The sequence below is a fragment of the Miniopterus schreibersii genome (genome assembly GCF_964146895.1).
Source record: "Miniopterus schreibersii genome assembly, chromosome: 15".
In the NCBI taxonomy this organism is placed as follows: Eukaryota; Metazoa; Chordata; class Mammalia; order Chiroptera; family Miniopteridae; genus Miniopterus; species Miniopterus schreibersii.
In genome coordinates this window covers 48201600-48227341 of record NC_138115.1, presented here as the reverse complement: position 1 = coordinate 48227341, position 25742 = coordinate 48201600, and the positions used below count along the sequence as shown (strand labels likewise).

At 53.2% G+C, this 25742-nt stretch overlaps 1 protein-coding gene across 7 annotated transcripts in view; it reads left to right on the top strand.

The window, feature by feature from the left end:
- Nucleotides 1-25742, top strand: part of ZDHHC3 (zDHHC palmitoyltransferase 3) — a 38584-nt gene that overhangs the window by 8416 nt on the left and 4426 nt on the right. For 3 of the 7 annotated variants that reach the window (XM_081160234.1, XM_081160232.1, XM_081160233.1), the window contains 5 exons: nucleotides 5121-5450; nucleotides 12563-12687; nucleotides 16722-16818; nucleotides 17430-17511; nucleotides 18747-18877. In XM_081160234.1, the coding sequence (XP_081016360.1) occupies nucleotides 5145-5450; nucleotides 12563-12687; nucleotides 16722-16818; nucleotides 17430-17511; nucleotides 18747-18877 (741 nt within the window). In that variant the 5' untranslated portion in view covers nucleotides 5121-5144. Of the gene's footprint in view, nucleotides 1-5120; nucleotides 5451-12562; nucleotides 12688-16721; nucleotides 16819-17429; nucleotides 17512-18746; nucleotides 18878-21060; nucleotides 22792-25742 lie in introns of those variants that run through there. The other 4 variants (XM_081160235.1, XM_081160236.1, XM_081160238.1 and 1 more) reach the window with 3 other exon arrangements.

Here is a 25742-nt window from a genome sequence, read left to right as displayed (position 1 = left end):
AATGTTGCAACATGAAAAGCACATCCATAAAAAGAAAAGTAGAATGTGTTCCCCCAATGAGCAGTAGTTTCTGCAGAACCCCAACATTTGTATCACATGTTGTGTCATCCTGTAGGTGGGTGTGTATTTTTGTTAATAGTTCTAGAAAGCTGGGAGGTGGTCAACGAGCCAGTTGTAAGTGTAAGAACTCTTAGCCTGTCCAAATCCCAGACTTGGTTCTGAAATGAAGACCCATTGTTGGGCGTCTGAGTTTGTACATGAGTGGGTTTGATAAGAAGGCGGCCAGCTAGGAGGCAGGAAAGCAAATTTAACTTCTGCCTTCCTGGTTCCCTCAGTGAACTTTAATGTGTAGAGTTTGGTTTGGAGGCACAATATTTTACTTTTAAAGTTTTTTGTTGGAGGTTGAGGATGACAGAGACAGGAGGGAGAGACGATGTAAACCTCTGTAAAGCTCTTCCTGGAGAGACTGGAGCACTCTGCCTGTCTGGACACCTTCCTTGGCTGGCAGATCTTGACGCAGAAGATAAAGTACGTTCCTCTGGACCACACCCTTTGAAAAAAGTTTAGTGACTGAAACGTCTCATAAAACAAACAGAATGAAACAGTGATTCATGGTTCATTCTTTGTTTTTCTAAGAATCATCTAAAATGGGTATAAAATGTATAGTCCTTTTGGATTCTTACACAAGTTAAATTAAGATGATTGTAGCCCAAATAAATTAATTTTCTTCTTGCTTGGATTCATTTCTAAAGCCAGGCAGAGATCCCACCTCTTCAGAAGCCCTGGCCATGAAAAAGTCTGTTTATCTCACTCCTGCGTTTTGGGGGTACTGTTTGCTTTCTGCCTTGCTACTCATTTAGAAACCTCTGTTAGGATTATTGTGGGCGTGCCTGTGATTTACATATCCACTCATCAAATACTGATTTGAGCATACGCTCCTGCCAGTACCGGGCTACAAAGCTCCACACATGGGACTGGCAGGCAGTGGGGAAAAGCCAGCGAGACTGGTCTTACCAGGTTGGGAGCTGGGAGAGGCATGTGGCAGGGCCTGCGCAGGGCAGTGCACACGCATTATTGGCCTCATCCTCCCTTGTGGGAGCCCCCTACACAATTCCTTGCATTTAGTGGCTGCTTCCTGGATGTCTTTGTGAGTCGGATTGAATTGAAGACACGTTAGAGAGTAAACAGGGCAAGGGAATGGGATGAGGCTGCTCCCTGAGGGTATGAGTGGCTGGCAGGAGTGGTATTGAGGGTTCTGGGACGCTCCAGCCTCTTTGTGTGCCTGCTCCAGGCACCTGAGCAAAGGCTCGTGGGGCGTGGGTCAGTGGCAAAGAACCACCGCTCAACACCAAGGATCGGAGCTTTCCTAACATAAAACAGGAGGGAAAGGAGGTGAATGTTTGCCTTTTCTGTTGTTAGGGGCAGAGTGAAGGGAGTGTGTACAGTTTGTGTCAAGGTGGGTTCCCCCCCATATTTCTCAGATTTTCATTTGGCTAATTTAAGAAACAAATTTTGTTAGAGAGCTACTTCCATTGCCTTTGGAGGCCTGAGTGTTAAAAATAAACATTTTTATAGCAGTGGGCCTTGATTCATTCTGAAACTCTGAAGTGTTGGCATCTGTCCTTCAGTTCAACACTGAGTGTCTGGCTCTGCCAGGTGTGTGTCCCCATGGCTGGGCGCTTTCCCAGATCACAGGTTCTCATTCACCAGTGAGGGGTGACGAGAAGACAGAGCTTCTCTGTCTTTGGTCCCACATTGTTCAAGGATGGCACATTCTGGTTACTTGAGTAAGAATCACTGTGCATCTCCGCCATCTGGAATATGGCCACAGCCCTGGAAGTAAGCAGACGAGGCCTCCACGAAGTGGGCCTGGGGTCACAGAACTCATGCATTTTGCTCATGTATGTGTGTAATGAACACATGTAGTAAGTGGCTACTATGTGCCAGGCACTGGGCTAATGAAAAGACAGGGCTTCCAGCCCCCAACAACTGAATGGTGGGAGAGCATAGCAGGTGTTCCCTAAAGGCCTGCTGCCTGAAATGAGTCTCCTTCTACAAACAAACCTAACAAGATTTTGTTTTATTTGCTTTTCCAGCCCACAGCCAATTAGTCTGAACAGGCCACTTGGTGCGAGGTGGCAAGCCCAGTGAATCCCTGTACCCCTGAAGACATAGTTACCTAACTACTCCAGTAATTGATGTTCCTGGTAATGACTCTAAATCCTTACAAAGAAATGGATGGGTATTGTACTTAAGACAGGAAGTAAGTAGCCAGTTACCTGGGAGATCTACATGCGGAGGTGCCTGTCAGCAAAACGACACGTGAAATACAACTCTACTCTAGGCCAGGCCATTGCCACATGTGCAGTCAAGACGGAGCAGCCGTCAGAGGACAGAGCAGTCCTCTGCTCTGAGCACACGGCCAGCACAACTAGTCACTGGAAGTATCCGAACGTGAGCATTGCTCTAGACCTGATTTTCAGTGGTCCTCCATTTCTGAAAGCCACACCATTTATAATCACTGGCGAGCAGTTTGATGGAGCACACAGGCCATGACGAGATGACCCCAGGCTGCAGATGACAGGAGGGCATCTCGCCGCCACAGGCGTGTCGTAACTGATCATCTCTGCCACACCGAGCTGTTCTGCAGGGAAGGGGGAGTTGGGGTGGATCTCAGTTGTTTTCAGGATGGGGTAAAAGCAGGTTTACAGTTGCGAGTACCCGAAACACAGGAGTTTATTCTTGTATTATTATTGTACTATTTTCCATACAAACAACTGTAGGCCTACTTTTGCTCCACCTTGTATTTGGTGGGTAACAACTGCCCCAACAGACTTCTGTAAAGTGCCAGAGAGTAAGTACTCTGGGCTGGCAGGTCACACAGTCTCCGTCAGAACCACTCAGCTCTGCCATTGTAATGGCGAATCAGACATGCAGTGTGTAACCGAATCATATAGCTGTGGTCCAGTAAAACTTTATTGACAGAGCTTAAATGGTAATTGTGAGAACATTGGCGACATACATACAAATCTGTAGGCAGCAGGAAAAACCAAGAGAATGGTTGTATCTAGAAGGTGTCGAAATGTTGCGCTTCAGTCAGCCTTTGAGTCATTGTGTGATTTCATGGGATTTCACTTTTTGTTTGTTTGGTTTGGGTTGCACAGTTTAGAATTTTCAGGGCACAAGTCAAGGTGTAGACATCCCTAGTCTGTGATCTCTTGCTGTCCTGTTTGGTGCCCCAGAAGGTATCTCTGCATTTTTTCATGCCTCCGGGTTGCCACTGGCACCTTCCCGTCTTGTAGAGAGCACAGGTTGCTGTGTTAGAAAGTTCTGGCTGACGGACATCAGGAACCACTGCTTTTACTCTGCTCGTGACTTCTGGTTCCCCAGCTCCCAACTCAGTGTACCCAGGATACAATAGTCACTCTGAGTATTTGTTGAGTCGATGTTTTCTGGACAGGTCCACGGTACACATTTAGCTGCTTGTGAACCATCAGTTCTCTGCCGCCGTGGGAGAGGAAGGTCTGACCTTCCTTTATTAGTAGTAGGTGCAGCCTTTGACTCCAGAATGTCTGTCGTTTTGAGTAGTGGTTACTGCTCTGCCCACTCAGCTTTCTGGGCACATCCTACTTTTCCTGACTGTGCTGCATTCAATCCAAATGCTCGCTCTCTGTTGAGGGCAGTGGAGGGAGAAGGAAACTTGGGCAGAGGGTAAAGATAATCTAACAGCCATTGAAAACTTGCCCTTGCCGGCAGAAAGGCAGCTGGTGCTGCTTTTGAGTGACTGAGGTGACTTGAGGGTTTTTTCCCTTTTTATTGAATGTATCAGGGTAACACAGGTTAACAAAATTATACAGGTTTCAGGTGCACAATTCTACAACACATTATCTGTCCACTGTATTGCGTGTTCATCACCTCAACTCAGGTCTCCACCCGTCACCACTTATCCCCCCGGAGACTCCAGTTTCTGAAAGACTGAGACTGTGCTACACAGAGGTGGCTTTTCCATGGCACCTACATCTGGAGGTGAATGGAGCCATCATCATTTCTAACTGAGGAACCTGGGTAGTGAAACAACAGGCCATGGCATTTGAAATAAAGAGAGAGAGGCAGGAAATCTGTTCTTGCTGTGCCTCGCAGAGCATGCTCTGGACTGATAGGCATTAGTGATTGATTCTTAGTCACTTCATTGCCATATCCAGAGACCTGGGCTGCAGCTGTTAGGAAGAAGATGTCTATTGCTCAGTACTGGTTTCTGCAGGAAGGGGTGTGTTTCCTGGGAGGGACATGTGAGCACAGTCTGTGCTGCATACAGGGTGCTCCAGTCTACAGCGTCCATCACAGGCACCTCCAGCTCCCCAACCCTCACACCAACCCTGTGAGGATGGTGGGGAAACATCTTTGGACTCATTGTTCAACATTCCTACACTTTGCCCCATCAGCCACATCCTTGGTCTCTTATCCCCCGAGGAGAAACCATTTTGGCCATAGGGCTGAAAAGCCTGGCTTGTTTCAAGAACATTCCCGTCCTAGGGACTGTCTTCCCTTGTCACCGGCTAGTGCAGTGCAGTAAGTTGGACTGTCTCAATGGTTGCAGCTTAACGCTAGCCCTGGGCAACCACTACTTTCCTCCTACTCACCCGTTAACCCCAGACAGCCTCAGCATCGGCCTCTGGGTCGGTCCATGGTGTAGAGGTGTTACTGCTGGAGACAGATTTCCCAGAGGGCTTGCTCCCCTTTGTCTTTTAGGTCTTTACTTGCCTAAACATGCCTAGTGAGACACTGTTTGCAGCAGATCCCTAGTAAACGCAGAGACCTGGTTCTAGTCCACCTCTAAGTTGGTGTGTGTGCTGCGCTGCTCTCGCTGACCCTGGGCAAAGCATTTGCCCTTTGAAGGCTCACTTTTGTTATCTGTCACTTGACTGCTTGGGGCAAGGTGGCTCTGTTTCACAAGGGCTCTTAGTGCTCAGGAGTTGGGCGGGAACTCCCATTTCAAATGGACGGAAGGTTTAGGCAGCTTGTCTGCAGGAGGTTCACTCAGATACTCCTGGCTCACTTTGGTCATCTCGTCGAATCTGCTTGATAACAAGACAACAAATTCTGGGTCTTCTCTCTTCCAGATGCCAGCATGGACAGAATAGCTTATGATGCTTATCCCCACCCACCACTTCCGAGACATTGAGCGGAAGCCAGAATACCTGCAGCCGGAGAAGTGTGTCCCACCTCCCTACCCCGGCCCTGTGGGAGCCATGTGGTTTATCCGCGATGGCTGCGGCATCGCCTGTGCCATTGTCACCTGGTTTCTGGTCCTCTACGCAGAGTTTGTGGTCCTCTTTGTGATGCTGCTTCCATCCCGAGACTACGTGTACAGCATCATCAATGGGATTGTGTTCAACCTGCTGGCGTTCCTGGCCCTGGCTTCCCACTGCCGGGCCATGCTGACGGACCCCGTGAGTATGTCTGGGCTTGTTTTGACCAGCCCACACTCTCCTCCTCTGGCCCTGGCATGGCCACAGCCCGCATGCTGCCCCTGACCTCAGGAATGTGGAGAGCAGGAGGTCCAGGGCTGGGTGGGGGAGTGGATTCAGGCTCCACGGAAGAAACACTGTCTGTGCCGCAGCCTCTCTGTCTTGGGTGAATGATACTCTCTGCACATTATTGGATACTATGTATACATTGTTAGATACACTGTGCACATTAATGGTTACTATGTGTGCATTAATGGAACCTGCTGGGGGAGGGGCTTGTTCTAGGGGAAGCCTGGCCTCTAGTGAGAAAGGTGCGGTCACAACCATGAAGCCGGAGCCAGGGGAGGAGCAGAAAGCATTCTGGGGCTTGGGTCAGGACAGGGCTCCGCAGCAAAGACAGGACTGGAGCTAGGTGGACTTAAAATTAAAGCCATATCCAGTTCCAGGAACCCGCATGGGAATGGCCTTCACTTTGGGCGAGGCTCATCTTTTCCTGAAAAGCTGGACAAGCCCGTTTCAGGCCTCAGCAAGTGCCTCCTGGGGAATGTCATTGAGTAGAGCAGTGGTCTTCTGCTGGATGACTTAGCTAAATGTACCAAGCTATGCGAGTGGCTATTGAAGGTCAAAGTACCCTGGTAATAAGTCCCCCCTTCCTGCTCTTCATTGGGCATGGGAAAAGCAGGAGAGGGTGCTGTTTGATAAAGACCTCCTGTGGCTTATTGTGTCAGTACTTGGGGCGAGTGTGTTTAAAAGAAGAAAGGGAAAGCGCTCCCAATGATGGTGGCAGTAGGCACGCAGATTTCGATTCTGTGCGCCCCAGGGGTAGCTCAGTAAAGACGCTGCATCCTGAACTAGTTCCCTTCTCGAAGGGCTCCAGTCCTTGCTGGTTCAAATAGTAGACTATTAATACGTCCCAAGGGAAAGCGGCTTTCCCAGCTTGATTACATGTCAGCAGCCAGCCAGTCCAGACAGTGCCTCCCCTCACGCATGTGCCCGTGGAGATCGCATACCGGCAGGCGGCGGCCTGGCGGCCCAGTGTGAGTGCTGTCGCCTGAAGGCATGAGGTACATGGTTAGACTCGGAAGGGTCCCAGAGCACAAGGGTATGAAAGAGTTTTCCCTGCAGCATCAACTTGGTTATACTGGTAACAAGTTAAGGGTTTATTCGGAGAAATTTTTGATGCCCTTGCTATTGGGGATACAAGAGCAGACTATATTTTGCTCATCTTAAATTTGGTTTCTGTTAAGCCCCAGGCACTGTACCTGCCTTCAGAGTGCCCTCTGTCTAGAGAAGCTAGCCCCGCGTGATAGAGGCTGTGGCAGAAGGAAGCAGCGGAAGAACAAGGATGGGACGTTAACCTGTCTAGGCAGGGGGGACTGCTTGGAGGAGATGATACCCAAACACAGTTCTTATCAGAGAGGTGTTTGTGAGCTGGGGAGGGGAGGGCTGTAGGGCAGGAAGGCACTGACAACATTCCAGGCAGAGGGGGCACCATGCACAAAGACACAGGAATGCAGGAGTGTGGCTCCTCTGGGTGATGATGTGTTGTTGGGAATAGTGAGGACTTAGGAGGAGAATGGGCCAGGGTTGGCCATGTGGGTGGAGTGCCTGAGAAGCAGGGCAGGTGATGGGTGCTGAGGGGCAGTCTAGAGCCCCTGAGGATGTTAAACAAGAGTGACATTTTACCAGGACCACTCTGGCAGCAGTGAGGAGGAGCCTGGGGGCACTGAGGATGGACTAAAATGAAAGGCATGTTTATTGAGAGACAGGTTAACTATGTGAGAGGTTCTACTCTGAGCAACGGATACAGCTGTGAGCAAGACAGACCCAAATCCCTGCCCTCCTGAAGCTCACATCCTCACATAGAGGGTCAGGCAGTAACATCGTGACTGAAAGAGGTAATTTCAGAAAGTGCCGAGTGCTGTAAGGCAATGAAACAGTGCGATCGGGGTGATGTGCTGGTGAATTTTATGGGGCGAAGGGGGCTGCTTTAGATCAAGGCGGTGTGAATGCCTCTCTGAGGCAGTGCCATTTGAGCCGAGACCTGAGTGACATGACGTTGCAGCTCAGGCAAGTGAAGACCTTAGGGCAGAGCCTTCTGGGAAGAGGAGGGAGGAGGTACGAATGCCCAGAGGCTGCAGCATGTCTGAGAAACGGGACTGAGACCAGGGTGACCGAAGCATGGTGAGTGGGAGCAAGGGGCTGGATGAGGCGGAAAGGGCTGCAGGAGCCAGGTCCTGTAGGGCCTGTGGGCTCCTGAGAGCTCTGGTCTGTATTCTGAGGGCAGTGGGAAGCCATCAGAAAGACATGATGTGACCAGGCTTTGTGCTTGGGTGGGACAGGAAGGTGAGAGGTACTGTGGTCCACCCAAGACGTGTGGCTCAGACCAAGGTGGGAGCAGTGAAGCTGGAGAGAAGCTGTTGGATTTGGAACATATTTTAAGCCACTGAATTCTCAAGCCTGACTGTACATTAGAATCCCTTGGGGAGCTTTTTGAAAGTACTGATGCCTGGGCCCTTCCCCCAGACAGTCTACTCTAATTGGTGTGGGGCAGGGCCCTGGGTATTGGGATGCTTTACAGCTCCCAGGAGTCCCTCAGGTTCAGCCAGGTCTGAGACCCGCCATTCAGAAGAGCTGACAGAGTGGATAGGATCAAAGAGTGTGCCTTCCAGAGTCTTGGCTTGAGCAGCAGGGGCATTGATTGCTGCTGCAGTTATTGAATGGGGAGAGTCTGGGGAGAGTAGATTTTGGAAGAGAAATCAAGGCTTTTGTTCTGGCCAAACAGTGTGTATATTACAGGTAAGCAGAGATTCCAGGTGGGCAGTAGATAGCCAGGTCTGGGGCTGGTGAAGGGGCGGGATCAGAGTGGAGTGTAGAGGTCACTGGTTTCTAGGAGGCGTGTGAGTCAGGGAACTGGATGTGGGCTGAGGCAGGGGGCCTCCCCCTTGGCATTCCTGCTGCCTTCAGACGTGTGTGTTCTTTTACGCCACGTTGTCTCCAGGGGCCTCCTGGGTCTGGCCCCTTGCAGTTGGGTGCAAGAGAGTATGATCCTCGCCATGGTGTGTTGCTCAGCTTCCAATCCCAAATGAATGAGAACCATAGTCTGTATCCCACACTCCAGCCAACTTCTCATGGGTGTGTTTTGCTGGTTGGCGCCAAAGAAAACTGGGCAAAAATATGAAGCATCTGTCAAATATCTACCACTGTAAAGGGAGCAACTTGAAGCATATCCTGTAAACAGGCCCAGTCTCGGCTCATCTCAGGCTCTTCCTGCCCCCACCTGCCTAGCCCCATCCCAGCGTGTGACATCTTATGCAAAACCCAGTATTTAAGCAAAGAGAGGTGGAGCTGTGACTTAAGAGCCCCTGGGGCACCCTGTGCTTCCTAGGAGCAGAGTTGGGAGCCCAAATCTCACACAGAAAGCAGATCAGTTAGGGATTCCTCATTAACACCGCAAGTTAAGGCCCACAGGGGGACTTTTTTTTTTTTAAATATATCTTTATCGATTTAAGGGAGAGGGAGGGAGGGAGATAGAAACATCAATGATGAGAGAGTCATTGATCGGTTGCCTCCTGCACGCCCCCTACTGGGGATTGAGCCTGCAACCCTGGCATGTGCCCTGACCGGGAATCAAACCTCATCTTCTAGATCATAGGTCGATGCTCAACCTCTGAGCCACGCTGGCTGCTCAGGGGGAGTCCTTTTATAAAGGCGTTTCTGCAGGGTTCTAAGTTACCTAATGAGTTTATAATGTTTTGTTATCTCAAGAATTTATGTGGCCTATAACTTCCAGGAAAAGTAATACCCTAAGGTTGTAAACAATGTATGACAATGTATACATTGTATATCATTTTGGTTTGTTAATATTACTAGTAAAAAACCAAAAAGATCTTATAGTCTCCCCCAAATAGTTACTGTACCACTTCTAGCTTTGAACTTCTTATTCCAAATGTAACATCAAAACAGTTGCAGCCACCACACTTCTGGACCATTTAGCAATCACTTAGTAAACTTGAGCAGAAAAGGGAAGAGGGAATTGACTCACAGATGTTTAGGCAACCCCCTCACAGGTGAAACTCTCATTTGAGAAATGAGATAAAAGGGGCAGGCTTGTAAAGAGGGAAGGGGACAGATGCAGAGGGGCAGGTGCCTCACTTGGCAGGTGGGCTGGCCTGGAGGTGGCAGGAGCATGAGTCAGACTGGTGTTTGATGTCAGGTGCCCTGTCCTTGCTCTGAGGTTGTGTAATGTCATCAAAGGAGCTTTCTTTGTTCCTGAAACACTCAGATGTTTAGAAATCTAGAGTGGTTCCACATGCCCGACAGCCTGGACTCAGAACCCTCGTCTTGTACCCCACTCTCTCCTTTCCTCCCTCTCCCAATTTCACTTTTTCTTTTCCAGTTACCAGCACATTTTAGTTCCTCATCCTATGAACTCCCTCAGGATTCCTGAGGGATTGATTGAGATATGGGAAAACTGAGATATGGGAAAGTGCCTGTCTCCCAGAAGATGCTTAAAGCTGAGAGCATAGCTTATTTCTTTTAGTCCTGACTGCCAGGCAGCTCAAAGCCAAACTCTACACAATCACGGCAATTGTGTAAATCCTTAAGATCAGCGTTTCTTTTACCCCTCTATTCTTTGGACCTAATGTATTAACCTCGTAAATTCTCTCAAACCTTAGACTTGAGCAAAGGAGGACTATGAGCCAATTCGATTTAACCACATGGCTAAGGAAAAGGAAGTTCGCCTGCCGCCTGCGGCTGCCCCTCCCCCCTCCCTCCCCCCTCCCCCTCCCTCCCCCTCCCCCCTCCTCCCCTCCCCCCTCCCCCCTCCTCCCCTCCCCCCTCCCCCCTCCTCCCCTCCCCCCTCCCCCCATGTACTCCTGCTGTAAACAGACTTCACATGACAACCTCAGACCACTGCAGGCCACCGATTATCATTTCAGTTGCCAAAGCTCATCTGTGCAGCTGCCAGGCTCACGTCAGCGTGCAGTTGCCATTCCTCTCTGGAGCCTGTGTTGAGCGCACGCTGTGTGAGAATCCGGTAGCGGGCATTTCCTGGGGCCAGTAGCGTGGCAGCGTGATGCCAGGCCCGCGGGAACATGGAAGAGGAATGGCGCCCGGCCCTCCCAAAGCATGCTGGGCCGTAGGCCAGGGACCAGGTGCGGCCAGAGAAGGGCCTTGCCCATCTTGCCCAACGGTATTGCCACATTCCCTGTGTAGGGTCAGGGACCTGCCTCGGGGCTCATTCGAGTAGGGTGCTTCGTTTCCCCTCAGGCCAGGCAGCTTCTCACATCTGCCATTGAGTAACTTCCAAATGCCAACCTAAAAATTTCTGGTTCCAGAGAACGGAGAGTGACCAGTTGGGGATTAGCCCAAAAGAGCATATTCTTTAACAAAAGAAGAAAAAAAGCCATCTGAGGCAGGCTGGAAGGCGCCTGTGTCACAGACCCCTCGGTGTCGGGGCCTCGGGCCAGCCCGCTGGTGTCTGGCTCTGAGAGATGGGTCACCAGGCAGGTGGGAGCGGACCTGGGTGGAGCTAGGCCTCCGGAAGGCACCGGCAGATGGAGTCCGGCGGAGGGGCCGGCTTTGAGGAAGGCGGACTCCTCCATGCTGTCTGCCAGCTCGGCTGGAACAGCAGGCCCTGAACACCAGATGAGGCCTCCGAGTGCCCTTTGCGGTGCGGGGGCTTCCTCTCCCAGCCCTCTGGGGCCTCCTGAGGTTCAGAGCACATTCTGTGGCTGGGCCCTTAAACACTGGACATAGCGGGGGGGTGACGAACCTCAGCCTGCGCCTCCATGTAGGAAAACTTTCCCACGGCCTCGTGTCCCAGGGGAGGGAAGTTCCCTCGTGCTTTTCCCTTGTGCGTGGGACAGCAGTGACTTCCAGTTGTAGTTGTGTGGCCTCAGGAGTCCATAAAAGGTCACACAGTTGCCCAAACTCAATTACTTTTTACTTTAAAGAGAATTAGAAGTAAGGCCCCTGGGTGTTTGATGTTTTTCGTATCCTCAGTCAGCCTGAGGTGTCCACACACAGTCTACTGACCACACGAAACGGAGCCGTATCACTGAACATTTCAGAGTTTTTTGTTGTTTTGTTTTTATTTTGTTTTTTATTGGTTTCAGGTGTACAGCTTAGTGTTTTGCTTTTTGGGTTGGTTGTTTTTTGGCTTTTTTAGGACCCTCTCGTCTGCCTGGGCCCGTGTTCCTCTCAGCCCCTTAGAGTCTGCTGGTCTGGGTGGCCTGGGCCCCGCCTTCCCTTGTGAGTCAGACGTCCAGACCCCGACCTTCCGCTGATGCCTCACGAGGGGACCCTCAGCTGTCTCAGCATTTTGGTTACAAACCTCAGGAAAATTGGTCATATTCCTACTTTAGGTAGCTTCTTCCTGAGGTGCATTTTTTTGCTTGTCTAATGAGGTGTGTTTTGGGGGGTTTTTTGGTGTGTTTTTTTTCTCCAAAAGCTGCATGTTCATCATGATAGAACATTTAAGAAATATAGTCAAGAAAAGATGTTCCTGTGATTCTACTATGTGAGATAACCATTAATACTTTCATGTGTATCTTTGTTTTTTTATGTGTGTATATATAAAATCTTTACCAAAGTGGGCTTATATCTATATACCGTTTGGAAGTCTGCGTTCCCTTTAACAATCTAACATTTGTGTTTCCCGTGTCAATAGCTGTGCGCTGTACTTTTGTGGCACATTTAATGTAAAACTATATCCTGAGTAGCATTGGACACACCGCAGTTCTTGCCTACCAAAGTCTGTTTGCTTTAACATTTCTGTCAGGGGCTTTTCTGGCATCTGACTTCTTTTTGAACTTATAGAAAAACTTTTAATGAAATGCTTCAGACAGTTGAAAGGGTGTAACAGGGTAATATGACAAGCACCCATATGTGCACCTTTTGGCATTTCCTCAGGAAAACTGTTAAGTATTCATCGGTGTTGGCATAATTCTCAACACAGAGCCCACGTATTGGGATGAACATGCCCCATCCCTTTGTAATCGCTCCTTTGAAATGACTGTGTCCACTGTGGGATGTCAGAACGGATGGAACCCCTCGCCCAGCCCTGAGGCCTTTCCTCTTTCTTACAGGGGGCAGTGCCCAAAGGAAATGCCACTAAAGAATTCATCGAGAGTTTACAGCTGAAGCCTGGCCAGGTGGTGTACAAGTGTCCCAAGTGCTGCAGCATCAAGCCAGACCGAGCGCACCACTGCAGGTACACGTGAGCCACGGAGCTCACCTGCACGCGCACGCGTGTACACACCCACACATGCACACACGCTTCCCCCACACGGCCACCAGAGCGGGACTTCTGAACGTCCCCTGCTCTAGGCACCGAGTGACCATGGAGTCTCTCTCCTGATCCCAGGAGCTCACTAGATGGGAAAGAGCATTTGCTTTGGGCTCAGGACACCTATCTCAAGACATGGCTCTGCCACACCTGACTTAGGACCCTGGGCAGGCCCTTGACTCTCTGCCTTTGTGTCCAGATGTGTAAAATCCAGGAGATTCCTGTTCTTCCTACCTCTCAGCTCTATTTCTTTGGTAAGGGCACCTGAGAAAAAGCTGTAGAAAGTCATTCTGTGAATGTCTAGTACTAACCTATTTATGAGGTGGGCCCTGCTCTTAAGTTTTACAGGGAAACGAAGGGGTTGTCCTCCATTGATGACTTTTCTTTTTAAAAATCTATTGTTTTAATTGATCTTTCAGAGGGAGGGAGGGAGGGAGAGAGCAAGAAACATCAATGTGAGAGAGGTGTCCATGGGTCAGCTGCCTCTTGTACACTCCCCAACCGGGGATCGAACCCGCAACCTGGGCATGTGCCCCAACCGGGGATCGAACCCGCAACCTGGGCATGTGCCCCAACCGGGGATCGAACCTGCCACCTTTCGGTGCACAGGACGATGCTCCGACCAACTGACCTGCAACCACGGGCCAAGGCTGAAGGCTTTTCTTTAAAACAAAACTTCAGGAGGTCATGACATTGTAGAATGCAGCCCAGAAGACATTTCCCCTTATCTGTGATTTTTCCCTTTTGGTTTTGATTTCTTTGACGAAGTCTAGCTAAAAATTGCACTTTATCACTGCAAGGGAACTTTAAATGCTAAATTATAGAAATACAAACATATCACTTGGTCCCTTTTCCAGACTGGTGTGTGGAGGGATTTGGAGGAGTGAACTTCTGGTGTAGGGAGGTCAGAGGATGCAAGAACAGCAGGGGGGCATTTCTGTGTGTGTCCCAAGGCCCACCTCTTGGGGGAGAGTCAGCCTCCAGCACCGGTCTGTGGCCAGCTGCTGGGCGCCTCAGCCCACTGGCTCCTTGTCAGTCACCTGCCGTTGTCCCCACGGTCAGTCTCGGAGGTGGCTCTGCCATAGGAACGACTCCCTGAATGAGAGCTTACAGCTCAGGGGGGTGAAGTGGCTTTCTCCTTCCCGGAGCCCTTGGATGCCTCCACTGCCTGGCATTGTCCTCGCCGCCGCTGCCTCCCTCTCCCAGGGCCACCTGAGGGAGGTGGTATTGAGGGCTAGTAAACACATCAGCCCAGAAAACAGGAGCTGCTGTGTCAGATGAACTCGGGGAAAGTGCCCATGTGCTTCCTGCTCCTGACTCGGGAAATGTGTGCTGACAACTGCTGCTTTGTGGCGGCTCATGGTGGCCCACGCCGTCTGGGGACCACAGTTTCGGATACACAAGAGTCCTTCCCCGGCACCAGGCACCACACACCAGGCAGAGGTGGGTGTATGACTGGGTGAGCCAGGAGGCCTGCTGTCTGGTTAGAGGAAGCTGGGAGCCCGGGCTGCTGGTTCCTGGTGTTGAGGACCATGGCAGCAGGTGGAAATTCTGCGGAGGGGGCCGTTTATGAAGTGGACAGCCCAGGCGTTAGGTTCATGCCTTAGGTTCTTGCACAAGGAGGTGGAGGCCTCTGACCTTGGCAAAGCGTCACTCCCCTGCTCTCCCCACAGGCACACATACGCCGAGGCTGAGCCAGCCATGGACTGCTTAGGGCGTCGGCCAGATTCTTATTTTGTCTTTCTCTGGTTATGACTTTATAAAGGTTGTAAAGCTCTCGTATTGTTAAAGCATTTTCTTTATAGACTTTATCTCAGCCTTGGCAGGCACCAGGGCTAATTCTGCAGAGGCTGGTTTGGAGAAGCTCAGTTTCTTTGCCCAGAGCCCGAAGCGGGGTCCTGAGAGCAATGTTCTCTCTGCTGCCTTACCCAACGCCCTTTCTCAGCGGGGCCGGGAAGGGGTAGATGCCTTTTTGCTCATATTTCTCATCGTCGCGAGTGAGGTGTGAGATGAAAACACCACATGGTGCCGCTGGCCGAGTCTGTTTCTCCTTCCTTCCGGGGCAGCCCTGTCTGATGTGGGGGGGCGCGTTTCCAGGCTGGCTCTTCCCCGCCTATAGCGTCTCGGCCTTCACTAACCCCCAGCGCGCACACACGTGCATCACCACGTGGCCCAGGAGGCTGCTACTTCGAGCTTACTCAATAAGCCAGAGGGAGAGGTGCCATCTTGGCTTTTCGTGTCTCTGCAAACAGCAAACATGGACTCACACTCTGGACCAAGCTTCACAGCTCTCAGTGCGCCGGACTCACTTTTCCCTGCTCCCTGAAGGATGAGTAGCTCTCCAATTTGGCTGCCTGGTGAGACTGGGCCCTGTGAAAGCCAGCTTCCCCGTGTGCCCCAGGTCTCTGCAGAGAGGCTGGAGAGCAAAGGCTAGGTTTGCCCACAGAGCTCATGTTTGCTCCTGGGCAGCTTTCAGGGGCTGTCCGGCCAGTGGCCCCTCTCTGCTGCTGAGCAAACACTGCCCCAGAGCACCCACTCGAAATCCCCTTAGAAGTAAGTGCAACGGAAGAGAAACTGCTCAAGAGCTTGAAGTGGGGGTGGTCACCCTCAGGACTTTCTTCCCCAGACAGGGGAGGGCTCAGAAGCCCCCGAGCTGGTTGTCCTGGGAAGGGCATGCAAGAAATAGACTTTGCATGGTGACTCCATGGAGGGAGGTGGGGCCTGGTGGCTGAGGCCCAGGATGCAGAGAGCGTCACTCCTCACTGTCTGCTGGTCTCTGCTTTTAAAGTTTGTGTCAGGAACAAGTGCTACCCACTGAAATACAGGGTGGGCAAAAGTGGGCTTACAGTTGAATACAAATAAATACAGCTCACCTCTGCACCCACGAGAGCCCCTCCTGCACCTTCCCTGCCCTGTCAGCCAGACCATCACTGAGCAGGCACCCTGTGAACCATAGAGCCTTTCTCCTCCCAGCAGGGCCTGAGGCCAACCCTTCCTGCAGCCTCCTCCCTCCCCCGCCCCCCTGTGCACTGTAAGAAACTGAGATAAAGTTAATTATGGAAACTAGTGGAAAGAAAAGCTGGTGTGAACTAAGGGACTTTCAAAAAAAGAAATTTAATTGTATTACTTCTGAGCTCGTATTTATAGTATTTCCAACTGTTTTGAACAAATAATGCCCCCAAGTGTTAAGGAGCCTATTTTAATGAATTGAGAAGAACCATTTTGATGAATCCATCTATTGGCAAGTGGGTCTCTCAGCTTGACCTTTGGGAGGTAGTTGCTTTCAAGCCGCTGTTAGCCTTCTGCACCTGTTCATATTATTTGTGTTGTCCCAAAAGGGGCAGGGAGGTTATTTGCTGTCAGATAAGCTTGAAACCTTCCAAAAATGATCCCAAAACAAGTTAATAATTTGCAAATTTTTTAGATCATCTGATCAACACTTAAGCTCAAGTGACTTTTGTGCTTTTTTGGCAAAGTGGATGTTATCTTAGAGCAAAAGGTTCTTAGAGGGGGACTTCTGCTGCCCTGAGACATTCTGCACTCTCGACCCTGCTCTGAACCCTTCCAGCTTTTGCTTCCAGCAGCTGCGCCCTCCCAGAATCTTCCGCTGAGAAGCTCTGCTCGCCCTCTGGGTTTGGATCTTTCTGGGGATTGGGAGCAGCTGTTTTCTGTGTCCCATCTCATCCTGTCTAGTTTGTTCTATCCTCTCTGAACCACATTCTCAGCTCAGCATCAGTCAGGAGAGCAGCCACGTCAGTTCCATCCCATTTTTATGTTAAACTAGAGGCCTTCATGAATGGCTATGACCCTGGGGGTCCTGATTACTTCCAGCCCCTTGCCGCACACACCCAGCAGGAGGCCACTTGGGAGGAATGGAGCTGGAGCAGGTCTATGGTACCCCTGGGCCCTCCTGCCACCGCCAGGACACTCCTAACGGTCTGCCTTGTGGGCTGTTTCAGTGTCTGTAAGCGGTGCATTCGGAAGATGGACCACCACTGTCCCTGGGTAAACAACTGCGTGGGCGAGAACAACCAGAAATACTTCGTCCTGTTTACAGTAAGTCGCCTCCCAAATTCTGCCCACCTCCGGCAACCAGCGGAGCGCTTTGTTCCGACATTCCCATACTGGCAATGACCTCCTGCTGCAGAACAGCACTGCCAGCCACGCAGACCTCCCTCCGCCTTTCTACCAGTCTCCTTGTCTCATCAGGGGCCTGCTCCTGAGCACCTAGAAAACCGACTCCAATTGATTAGCTATAAGCGAGGGCCGTGTTCTGGGCCCTATCCCTAGTGTCCAATCTGAGTATCTGAGGGAGGCCGTTTTGGTGGTGACTGCAGGTAGGTGGGGTGTGTAGTGTGAGGGCTGGGAGTGTCATTGCCAGTCAGCACCCTGACTTCCCGGGTGAGGAGAAGCAGCGGGCCTGGAGCACCCTAGGCAGCCACACCCACCTGGGGCCCAGGTCACGCCTGGTGATGGGGCCTTTGTCTCTCTTCTTGTCCACACACTCACCTCAGACCGGGAGCTGGGGGCAGGACCAGTGGGGGGATCACCAGATGCCTCTGTGGCCCCCTCCTGGTCATCCCTCATCCCGAGTGTTCCTGAGGGGGATGTTGAGCACCCGTCCTGAGGTTCTCACGTGAAGTGACGTGCACTGCCTCCTGTTTCAGATGTACATCGCGCTCCTCTCCCTGCATGCCCTCATCATGGTGGGATTCCACTTCCTGCATTGCTTCGAAGAAGACTGGACAAGTGAGTGTGGGCCGGGGCTTTCCTCCTGCTGGGCGGTGGGTGACGTGAGCAGGGCAGACTCTTTGTTTCCATTGTGGTGCCAGGAGCCAACCTCAATTTATTAGATCTCCTGCGAGCCTATGGACTGCCCAGGGAAGGAACAGCAGAGGCCTGAATCTGTCCTTATGAGAAAAAGCAGCCCCTTAAAGTCAGTTCCACAGGTAAAGTAGTGAGCTGGACAGACCCTCTTGTCCACCTCAGTGTGCCCTGGGGGAATGCAGGCCCCAGCCAGGAGGCCAGGTGAGGCCCCAGCCAAGTGGCGAGGCCCCCCCCACGAGGAGGCCAGGGAGCGGGGCCCTGCGCAGAGAGGAGGCCCTTTGTTCTGTCCTTAGGCAGGCACTTCATTCAAAGGTCACTTGTTCCGGTCTTGCAGAAACTCATTTTTAACTTCCTGGCTGGGATGTGGAGGCGTTTTGTTAATTTGTTTTTCGAGGTGGTTGCTTTTTAACTGCATGGTCACCAATTTACATTAAGATTGTAGATAAAGTTTTTGCTGCTTTAGAAGTATTCCATTTACATGCAAATACCTAGGAAGGACCGCCAACCAGAAAATTACAGAAATTCTGAGGGACAATATAGATGCTAAAAAAATACATTTAAACAGAAAATAAAAGAAAAAATGTGACTTGGCGCTGAAGGATGTGCCAGGCCAGGTCCTTCACACATGTGACCTGAGACACGTCTGGGGGCCGAGTGTCTGTCTTTGGAATGGAGCTGACAGGCCATTTTCTTAATGCCCACTAAGAGCCAGGCATGGCCACAGGGCGTTCTGAGCAGTGACTTATTCCAACCTCTTGCCAAGCTTGCAGGGCAGGAGATGCTCTCACACTGCAGGTGGCAAAGGCAGAGGCTCTCGAAGGCTGAGCAGCTTCTGAACTCTCACAGCCAGGAGGGCCTGCAAGTCGAGCCTCAGCCTGGAGCAGGGTTGTCTGCTGGTGAGGCGGGGGAGGGGGCAGGGGCAGTGAGCAGGCCTAGTGCTCCCGTGTTAGGGAGGGGAGGCCCTGGCGGGGGCCCGGCCGGTGAGGAGGTCTCCCCTAGGGAGTGTTTGTGCAACCAGGTGTGGTCAGGAGGGTCCTCACCGAGGCTTGGAGGCCAGAGACATGTGGCACCCAGGAGGACGCCCCTGCGGGACTTGCGGCAGAGTGGGGCCTGGGGGCAGCAGGCGCAGCCCTGAACCCATGTACCCTCGTTTGCAGAGTGCAGCTACTTCTCACCGCCCACCACGGTGATCCTCCTCATCCTGCTGTGCTTCGAGGGGCTGCTCTTCCTCATCTTCACGTCGGTGATGTTTGGCACCCAGGTGCACTCCATCTGCACGGACGAGACGGTAAGCAGGTGGCCTGCCACCGCTCCGCACCTGGGGTGGGGGTGGCCCCGGGCAGGTGTTGCAGGGAGGGCTGCCTACAAGCCGCCCCGGTGTGCAGGGCACGTTCTCCATTAGCGGGGACGCTGATCTTTGTGCACAGAGTCCTCCCCCCCTTGGGGTTGGCATGGTGGGTCACACCAGGAGTGGGCCCAGCAGCCTTGGTCACGGGTTCCCTTTGTCACAGGTCCTCCCATGAGGGTTCTGTCTGTGCACTACCTTGTCGGGCACTCTTCTGGGCACTGGGATGCCTCCTATCCGGGGGCCATAGGCCTAGAGACTGGGTTACAGCACCCTTTGTTGACCACCCTGAGGGCACAGGCAGTCAGCTCCCCAGAGGAGGTGACTTCATGACTAGGTCCCGAGGACAGAGTTGGGAGACAGCCCTGCCTGAGCCTTGGGTAGCAGGTTCTCTCCTGGCCTCTGGTCACCTCTGCTTGGCCCAGCCCTGGGCCTCGTCCATTGCTTCTCCCTGGCCCTGCCTTCCACCTCGGGAGCCTCGAAGCTGCTGGGCTAGAGCCCACTCCCCTGGTGCCCCTGCCACCTCCTCCCAACCTTCCTAAGATGTCCAAATGCCTGAAGGTATGCAGCCCACAGCTGTGATGTGGGCATCTCTTCTCTTTTTGGCTTTGGAGTCCCCTGTGAGATGCCCAGGAGGGAGCAGCAGAGTCATGAGGTCAAGAGTCCATCCTAGCTTCCCAGGGTCCCCTCAGGGGGCAGCTCTCAGCAGTCATCCAGGGCCACTGTAGGGGGCTGCAGGCCACCAGGTAGTCAGCCTTGGAGGCTCACATGAGGCTCACATGCTCGCTGCTGCTGCTGAGGCCCCTCCCCTCGGGTGTGGAAAACCAGCGGCAGAGGAGGTCAGTGCGCCGGGGCTGCCTGGCTGCCCACGCACCACCGTTCGCACCCGTGGGAACTCTTGACAGTTTATAGAAGGCTGGGGGCTCTCAACAACTTTGTCTTTTATAAGAAATAACATCTTTGCAAATGAGTTTCTATAAAAATAGTAGCCAGTGGCGGATCCAGCTGTGAATCCAGGCAGTAAACACAACCAGCTTCTCTGTGGGAGGCCTGCAGGGGACCCGGGGTGACTTCTGGCCCCCGCCTGCTCTTGGGGTGCTGCCAGGCCTCACAGGCCATAGTCCGAGGGAGCTGAGAAGAGCCTTCAGAGCCCTGGCCCTAGCTGTTCTGCCCCTCAAGGAATCATGTTGGAAAGGAAAGAAGAAAGGCAGGCAGGCAGGCCCCACGGCTCATGGGAAAGGGGTCTTCCCTTCACCTGTCTTCTCCAGGTCTCTGGGCTGAGAACAGAGCCTCAGGCCCCACCCCTGCTCTCCCTCACCGGAGACCGCGGCACAGACCAGCTCCATCCATGGTGGGGGCGCTGACTTTTCCCACAGCCCCCATTTTCCCTGTGAGACTTGGTGGGGGGATAGTGCAGGCTCTGTGACAACTGCTGAGGTGGCCTCGGGTCACACTTCTCCCCACAGGAGCCCTGGGAGGACCTTTGCCGTGACTGAGGCTGACTGGTCTGTCCGTGTGGCCCCTCTGACCTGTACTAACCCGTCTCCTTCCTCCTCTGGTGACTTCTCCCTGACCCAGTCTGTCCCTCCTGTTCACCTTCTCAGTTGTGCTTCCTGACCCTCCAGGCTGGCGAGTCTGACCGGGCCAGAGCTGCCCTTTGACTCGTTCCTTTGTTTTTGTCTACAAAATGGTCATGGTCACTTCACACTTCCTGTGAACCAATCCCACGTGAGCAGCCATCATTGGCTCTCATGATCCCCAGCTCTGAGGCTCCCGTGCCAGCGCCTGCGGGCCTGGCACCCCCACTCGGCCCAGCACCAGGTGGAGCCACCCCGCCCAGCCGGCCAGGACCTAACCCGCACCTGATGGACGGACTGGGAGTCAGGGCCCAGGCACCTCCTGATTTGCTCATTTCCTGCCCTTCCTGGAGGGACTTTTAAATACCCGCCTGCCCCCCCCCCATAAATTTTTTTTTTAGCACAGGAGAGCAAGGGAAGGAGGTCTGTCATGTAGTCGGCTTCACGGCTTTAAACGGGAAGCACCAACTCCACCCGCCGCAGGCCAACGGGCAGCCCCAGCCCGCAGCGCGAAGCGCTTGACTGAAGTGTGGTTGTTCTCGTTTTCAGGGGATAGAGCAACTGAAAAAGGAAGAGAGAAGATGGGCTAAAAAGACAAGGTGGATGAACTTGAAAGCCGTTTTCGGCCACCCCTTCTCTCTGGGCTGGGCCAGCCCCTTTGCCACGCCAGACCAGGGGAAGGCAGACCCGTCCCAGTACGTGGTCTGAAGGACCCTGACCAGCACTGCCACTCACACACCTCCCAGCACCGCCTCGGCCCGTTCTCACGCCCAAACCGAGAGCAAACGGCTGCTCAAACTCCTTTATGTCTCGAGTAAAATGGCTGAGCATTGCAGAGAAAAAGGCCCCATGTTTTATTTTTAAAAGGTCCTCCTTTCTACTTTTTGGCAACCGAAGCTGCTCTTCTTTTTCCTTTCAAAAGTCACTCTTCTGGCCTCTGGTTTCCTCTCTGCTGTCTGTCTGGCGTGACTAACGTGGACGGTGCTGTCTCCGGGCCCCCTCCTACTAACGAGTGAGACGTGAGGCTGGTGCGTGGAAGGACCGATCCCGACGCCTGGCTGGGGAGGCACAGGAGGGCCGTGACCCCCCGTGGTCGGGAGGCAGCGGCGGGTGCCCCGATGTGACTCAGACCCTCACAGAAGATGATGCTTGCCCCTTGTTGCCCATGGGGCAAGATCAGGGCTGGAGCCCTAAGAAGGGCCCCTGGCACCGCAGCCTCCTCCCCCGTGTGGACACGGTTTGCCTCCTGACCCATGAATCAATTGCCTGTCTTGTACTTTTTGGACACGGGGGGCGGGGGGATGAAAGGGGTCTGGGGTCTCATTTGTATTCTGAATCACCAGTTATATTCCCTCTGATTATTTGGAAGAGTGTGAAGGAAATAAGTCTTTCAGGTTCAAAATGCCTTACACACAATCAGAACAGGAAAAAGTGCCAGTTTCAGGCGAGCCCCACCTCCGTCAGCCTGCTTGCTCTCACCCCCTCCCTGCCTCCTAGCAGCCCTACCATCAGCCCTTTCCTCGTGTTGTAAGTCGCCAAAGCGGGTTCGCTTTCTGATATTTAGACCCATAAATGTGCACGTACCCATGTATTGTCTGTATTGATCTGGAGGCTGCCGCCCTGGCCTGGGCTCACCAGGATGCAAGGGCGACATCCCAGCCCCCTGACTTTTCTGAGTTGCTAGGTGGCCATGCCAGCCTTTGGCATCAGCAGGTCCACCTGAGCCTCGGGTGCTGCGACTGGACGGCTTCCCCTCGGAGGCACTTCCTGTCTGCTTGCGAGAGGAAGGCCTGGAGACGGGCTGGGGAGACAGCCAGTCAAATGGGGAACTTACCTGAATACTGATCATCAGTTCTCACATGGATTTGTTTTTTCAGGCAGTGGCCACAAATCTTTTTAGCTCTTGCTTGGGTGGGGGTGGGGGGTAAGGTTTATTAAATGCAGTTGTGGGTGGGGAGACTGTGAATCCAGCCATGTGGTTTTTCAGAGAAGTGGAACGTGCGCCTCTTTTCAATTCTGTCAGTGCTTCCACCTGGAAACCAAATGCAATAAACATTTTCCAAAACCTGTTGTGATTGAGCTCTGCTTCTGCTCCCTTCCAGTGTCACCTGCGGCCAGGACCAGTGACCGGTCCGGCCAGTCTCCGTGTCACCTGCAGCCAGTGACTGGGCAAGCCAGTGCGTTTGCTCTGTGGCAGCGTTTGTTTTCATTGCCTTTAAAGGACATCACTTGTATGCTCCCTCTCTTGAAGTTTTTATTGTGTCTTTAAAGGACATTAGGAGCCCTCTTGAGCAAACTTGCCCCACCAGCCTCTCCTCTGGCTTTCTACGGCCAAAGCCCTTGTGTGCTCATGGGCTCTCAGTTGCTACGGAAAAAGCTGTCAATCTGCGGACTTTGCTTCTCAGGTTGGGCCTGGGGGAAGAGACCCTGTCCTTGCCCACCCAGCCGAAAGCCAGAGGAAATCGCTGAAAACCTCTACAAACACTCTTGTGTGTTGCTTTGAGGAGCTCCTGTCAGCCCTTCCGTGTTTAAAGAGCTCTGCGACCTGGGTCAGTTAACTTGGACTCGCCCCAGGAGTCCCTGCATTTTTCCTGCTTCATGTTCATTGAGACAGAAGACACTTTGCTGAGAGCACCGTGACTACAGCGGGTGGCTGTCGTCCGCAGTACAGTGAGTGGCCTCCTGCGTGCTGTCCACACAGAGGAAATGGGCCTCCCCACGCTGTGTTCCCAGACTGGGCTCCTGAGAGGCCATTTCCACACAGGCGGGACAGTGCTGAATGGCTCACGCGCGGGAAGCGGGCCCGTCGCAGCCACAGTCTTCCCAAGCACTGTCCTTGGAGAGGAGTGAAGGACCGGAGGCAACGGCGAGTTAAACTAGGCGACTCCGTGTTCATGGCAACCGGGTGAATGCAAAAGGCCAGGTCCAAGCAGGTCTGCAGATTTGCATGGTGACTGGTGCACGCACAGCGAGTCGGGGTAGCTGTGCCCGGGCCAAGTCCCCCGCCAGTCGTAAGCAGTGCATCTCGGTTGTACTTTTTCTTGGAAGAACCCAAAGTGAGACACCTTGAGGGGCCAGCTTTTAGCTCCTGGCTAGGCTGCTTAGTTAGAATCTGCCTTCCTGGTGCAGAATCTTCCAGATGAGGCCGATTAAGCATTTATCACCTATGTGAGGTGCGGCACACCGAAACCCAGGCCTTGGAGGACTGGTGGCGCGAATGGCTTTTAAGTTGCTCTCTTTTCAAGACTTGCAGTGCGTCAGCCTACAGGGCGAGCCAGCCAGTAGAGGTGAGGGCCCCCAACCTAGACGGGGCCTTTAAATGCCAAGGAAACGTGAAGAGAGGCTTTTGTTAGAATTCCAACCAGGAATCCTTCCCACATGATGCACAAAGCCAGTGCCTCTGACGGTGTGGCCCCCAGACCAGCAGCCTCGACATCACTGGGAACTTGTTAGAAATGCGCTTTCTCAGGCCCCACTCAGGGTGGGGCCCCGCAACCTGCCTTTCAACAGCCCTGCCGTGATTCTGACCCATGCACAAGTCTGAGAATCCACTGGGGGGTTGCCCTGCAGGTGGTCCTGTGTGCTGCTGAGCTCAGGGTGATGCTGAGCCCCTCTTCCTGCGCCGGCTTCCCGGGTAAATGGAAGCTGAGAAACAGAGCGGGGAGGGAGCCACATCATCAGTGTGGCCCGCAGCCCTGCACGCCTCGTCTGGCTGGTTTCTGGACCGAGGGGCTCTGGGTGGAGAACCGTCTAGAAGGGTGAGGGGGGAAAAAATAGAGCCGGGGTCCTCCAAGTAGGAATGGGGGCTCCCAGTGGTGAATGATCAGAGCCTGGGCAGACACTGGCACTCGTCCTGGCCTTTGGTTCCCACCTGGGGACTTGCACACCCGGGGACCCCTCTTCATCTGCATGCACAGGAGCCGGTGGAACTGACCCAAGGAACCATGAAAGACCCGGGCAGGCACATGCTGTCAAGGACAGACAGGGAGCCTGCGTTCCTGTGGCTGGGGTCCTGGAGTCTGGTGTGGGACCCTGGGCTCAGCCTGTGGTTCTGATCCCTGCTCACCACTTACATCCTGTGACCGTGGGCAGTGACTGACTCCCACCCACTTCTCTCTTTTGTAAAGTCAGGATGGTGCCCCCAACCCCTGGCTGATGTGAGGGCTGAGGGGAGTGAGTGTTAGCACAGCGTCTGACGCGTCGACGGCCTCATAGTGGTTAGAGCTGCGCCTGTCAAACCTGGGTCACAGCTGTTCATGATTCTTGAGATCAGGTTTGCAACAGCATTTTTATAGCAAATAAGAGCTAATGCATTACACTGTATAGGACCAGCATCGGTCCGTGAAACTTTGGGGGGTATCTGCTGGGTTGCAAGACAAGTATTTCCTGTTGTGAGCTGCAGTAAAAAGGTGTGACGCCCCGGTGAAGGGAGTTCTCCGGCTCCGCGAGGGGCACGTTTTCGGGCTGCAGCGTCTCTGACTTTCCACACCTGGGACCTGGGGAGCAGGGGCGCGTGCTGCTCTTCTCTACGGGCCTCAGCTGAGTCCTAACAGCGTGAGCTGGAGTCGCCGTCTCCCTCGGAGTCTAGGTCCTGGTATGTTCATTGTGGGTTATTCGTAGGTTTGTTTACAGATCACAGCTCGCGTGTCACTTAGGCCATCCAGGCCCACAAGGCCCAGGTCACACGCTGCCTGCAAGAGGTGCTGGTTGGGCCGGTGCCGGCTGCCAGGAGGCGACGGGTCCGCCTCACCGAGCCAGCCTGCTGCCTCCGCCCGCACCCCTCCAGCTTAGGGCCTGCCCTTCAGGACACCTCCAGATCCACACAGAACTCCGAATCGAGTCCTTCCAGGAAAAAGGAGCCCCCTGGGCTCCTCCTGAACCCGGGAGTCCGGCCCTTGGGCCTTTTGTGCATCAGACTTGAAATTTCTTCTCTCCAGGCTCAGGTGACGTCCCACTCCTCACAGGTTTGTCCACTTGAACTGCCCAGGAGCTTCACCTGGTGGCCGGGCCGGGCTCTGCCTGGAACTTTCTCCAGGCCCGTGGAGGCCGAGTGTAACCCGCAAGCCCTCGCCCAGGAACGGAAACCAGTCATCCCGGGGCTCTCCTGTGGCCCCCTCCCCGGCTCCCCTCTGCCTTTGAGATCAGCACGGGCAGGGCGAGTGTTTGCAGGGGGATGAAGAGGACTTGGGCGGAGAGAAGACACCAGTTCTGAGGCATGACCAGCAGGACAA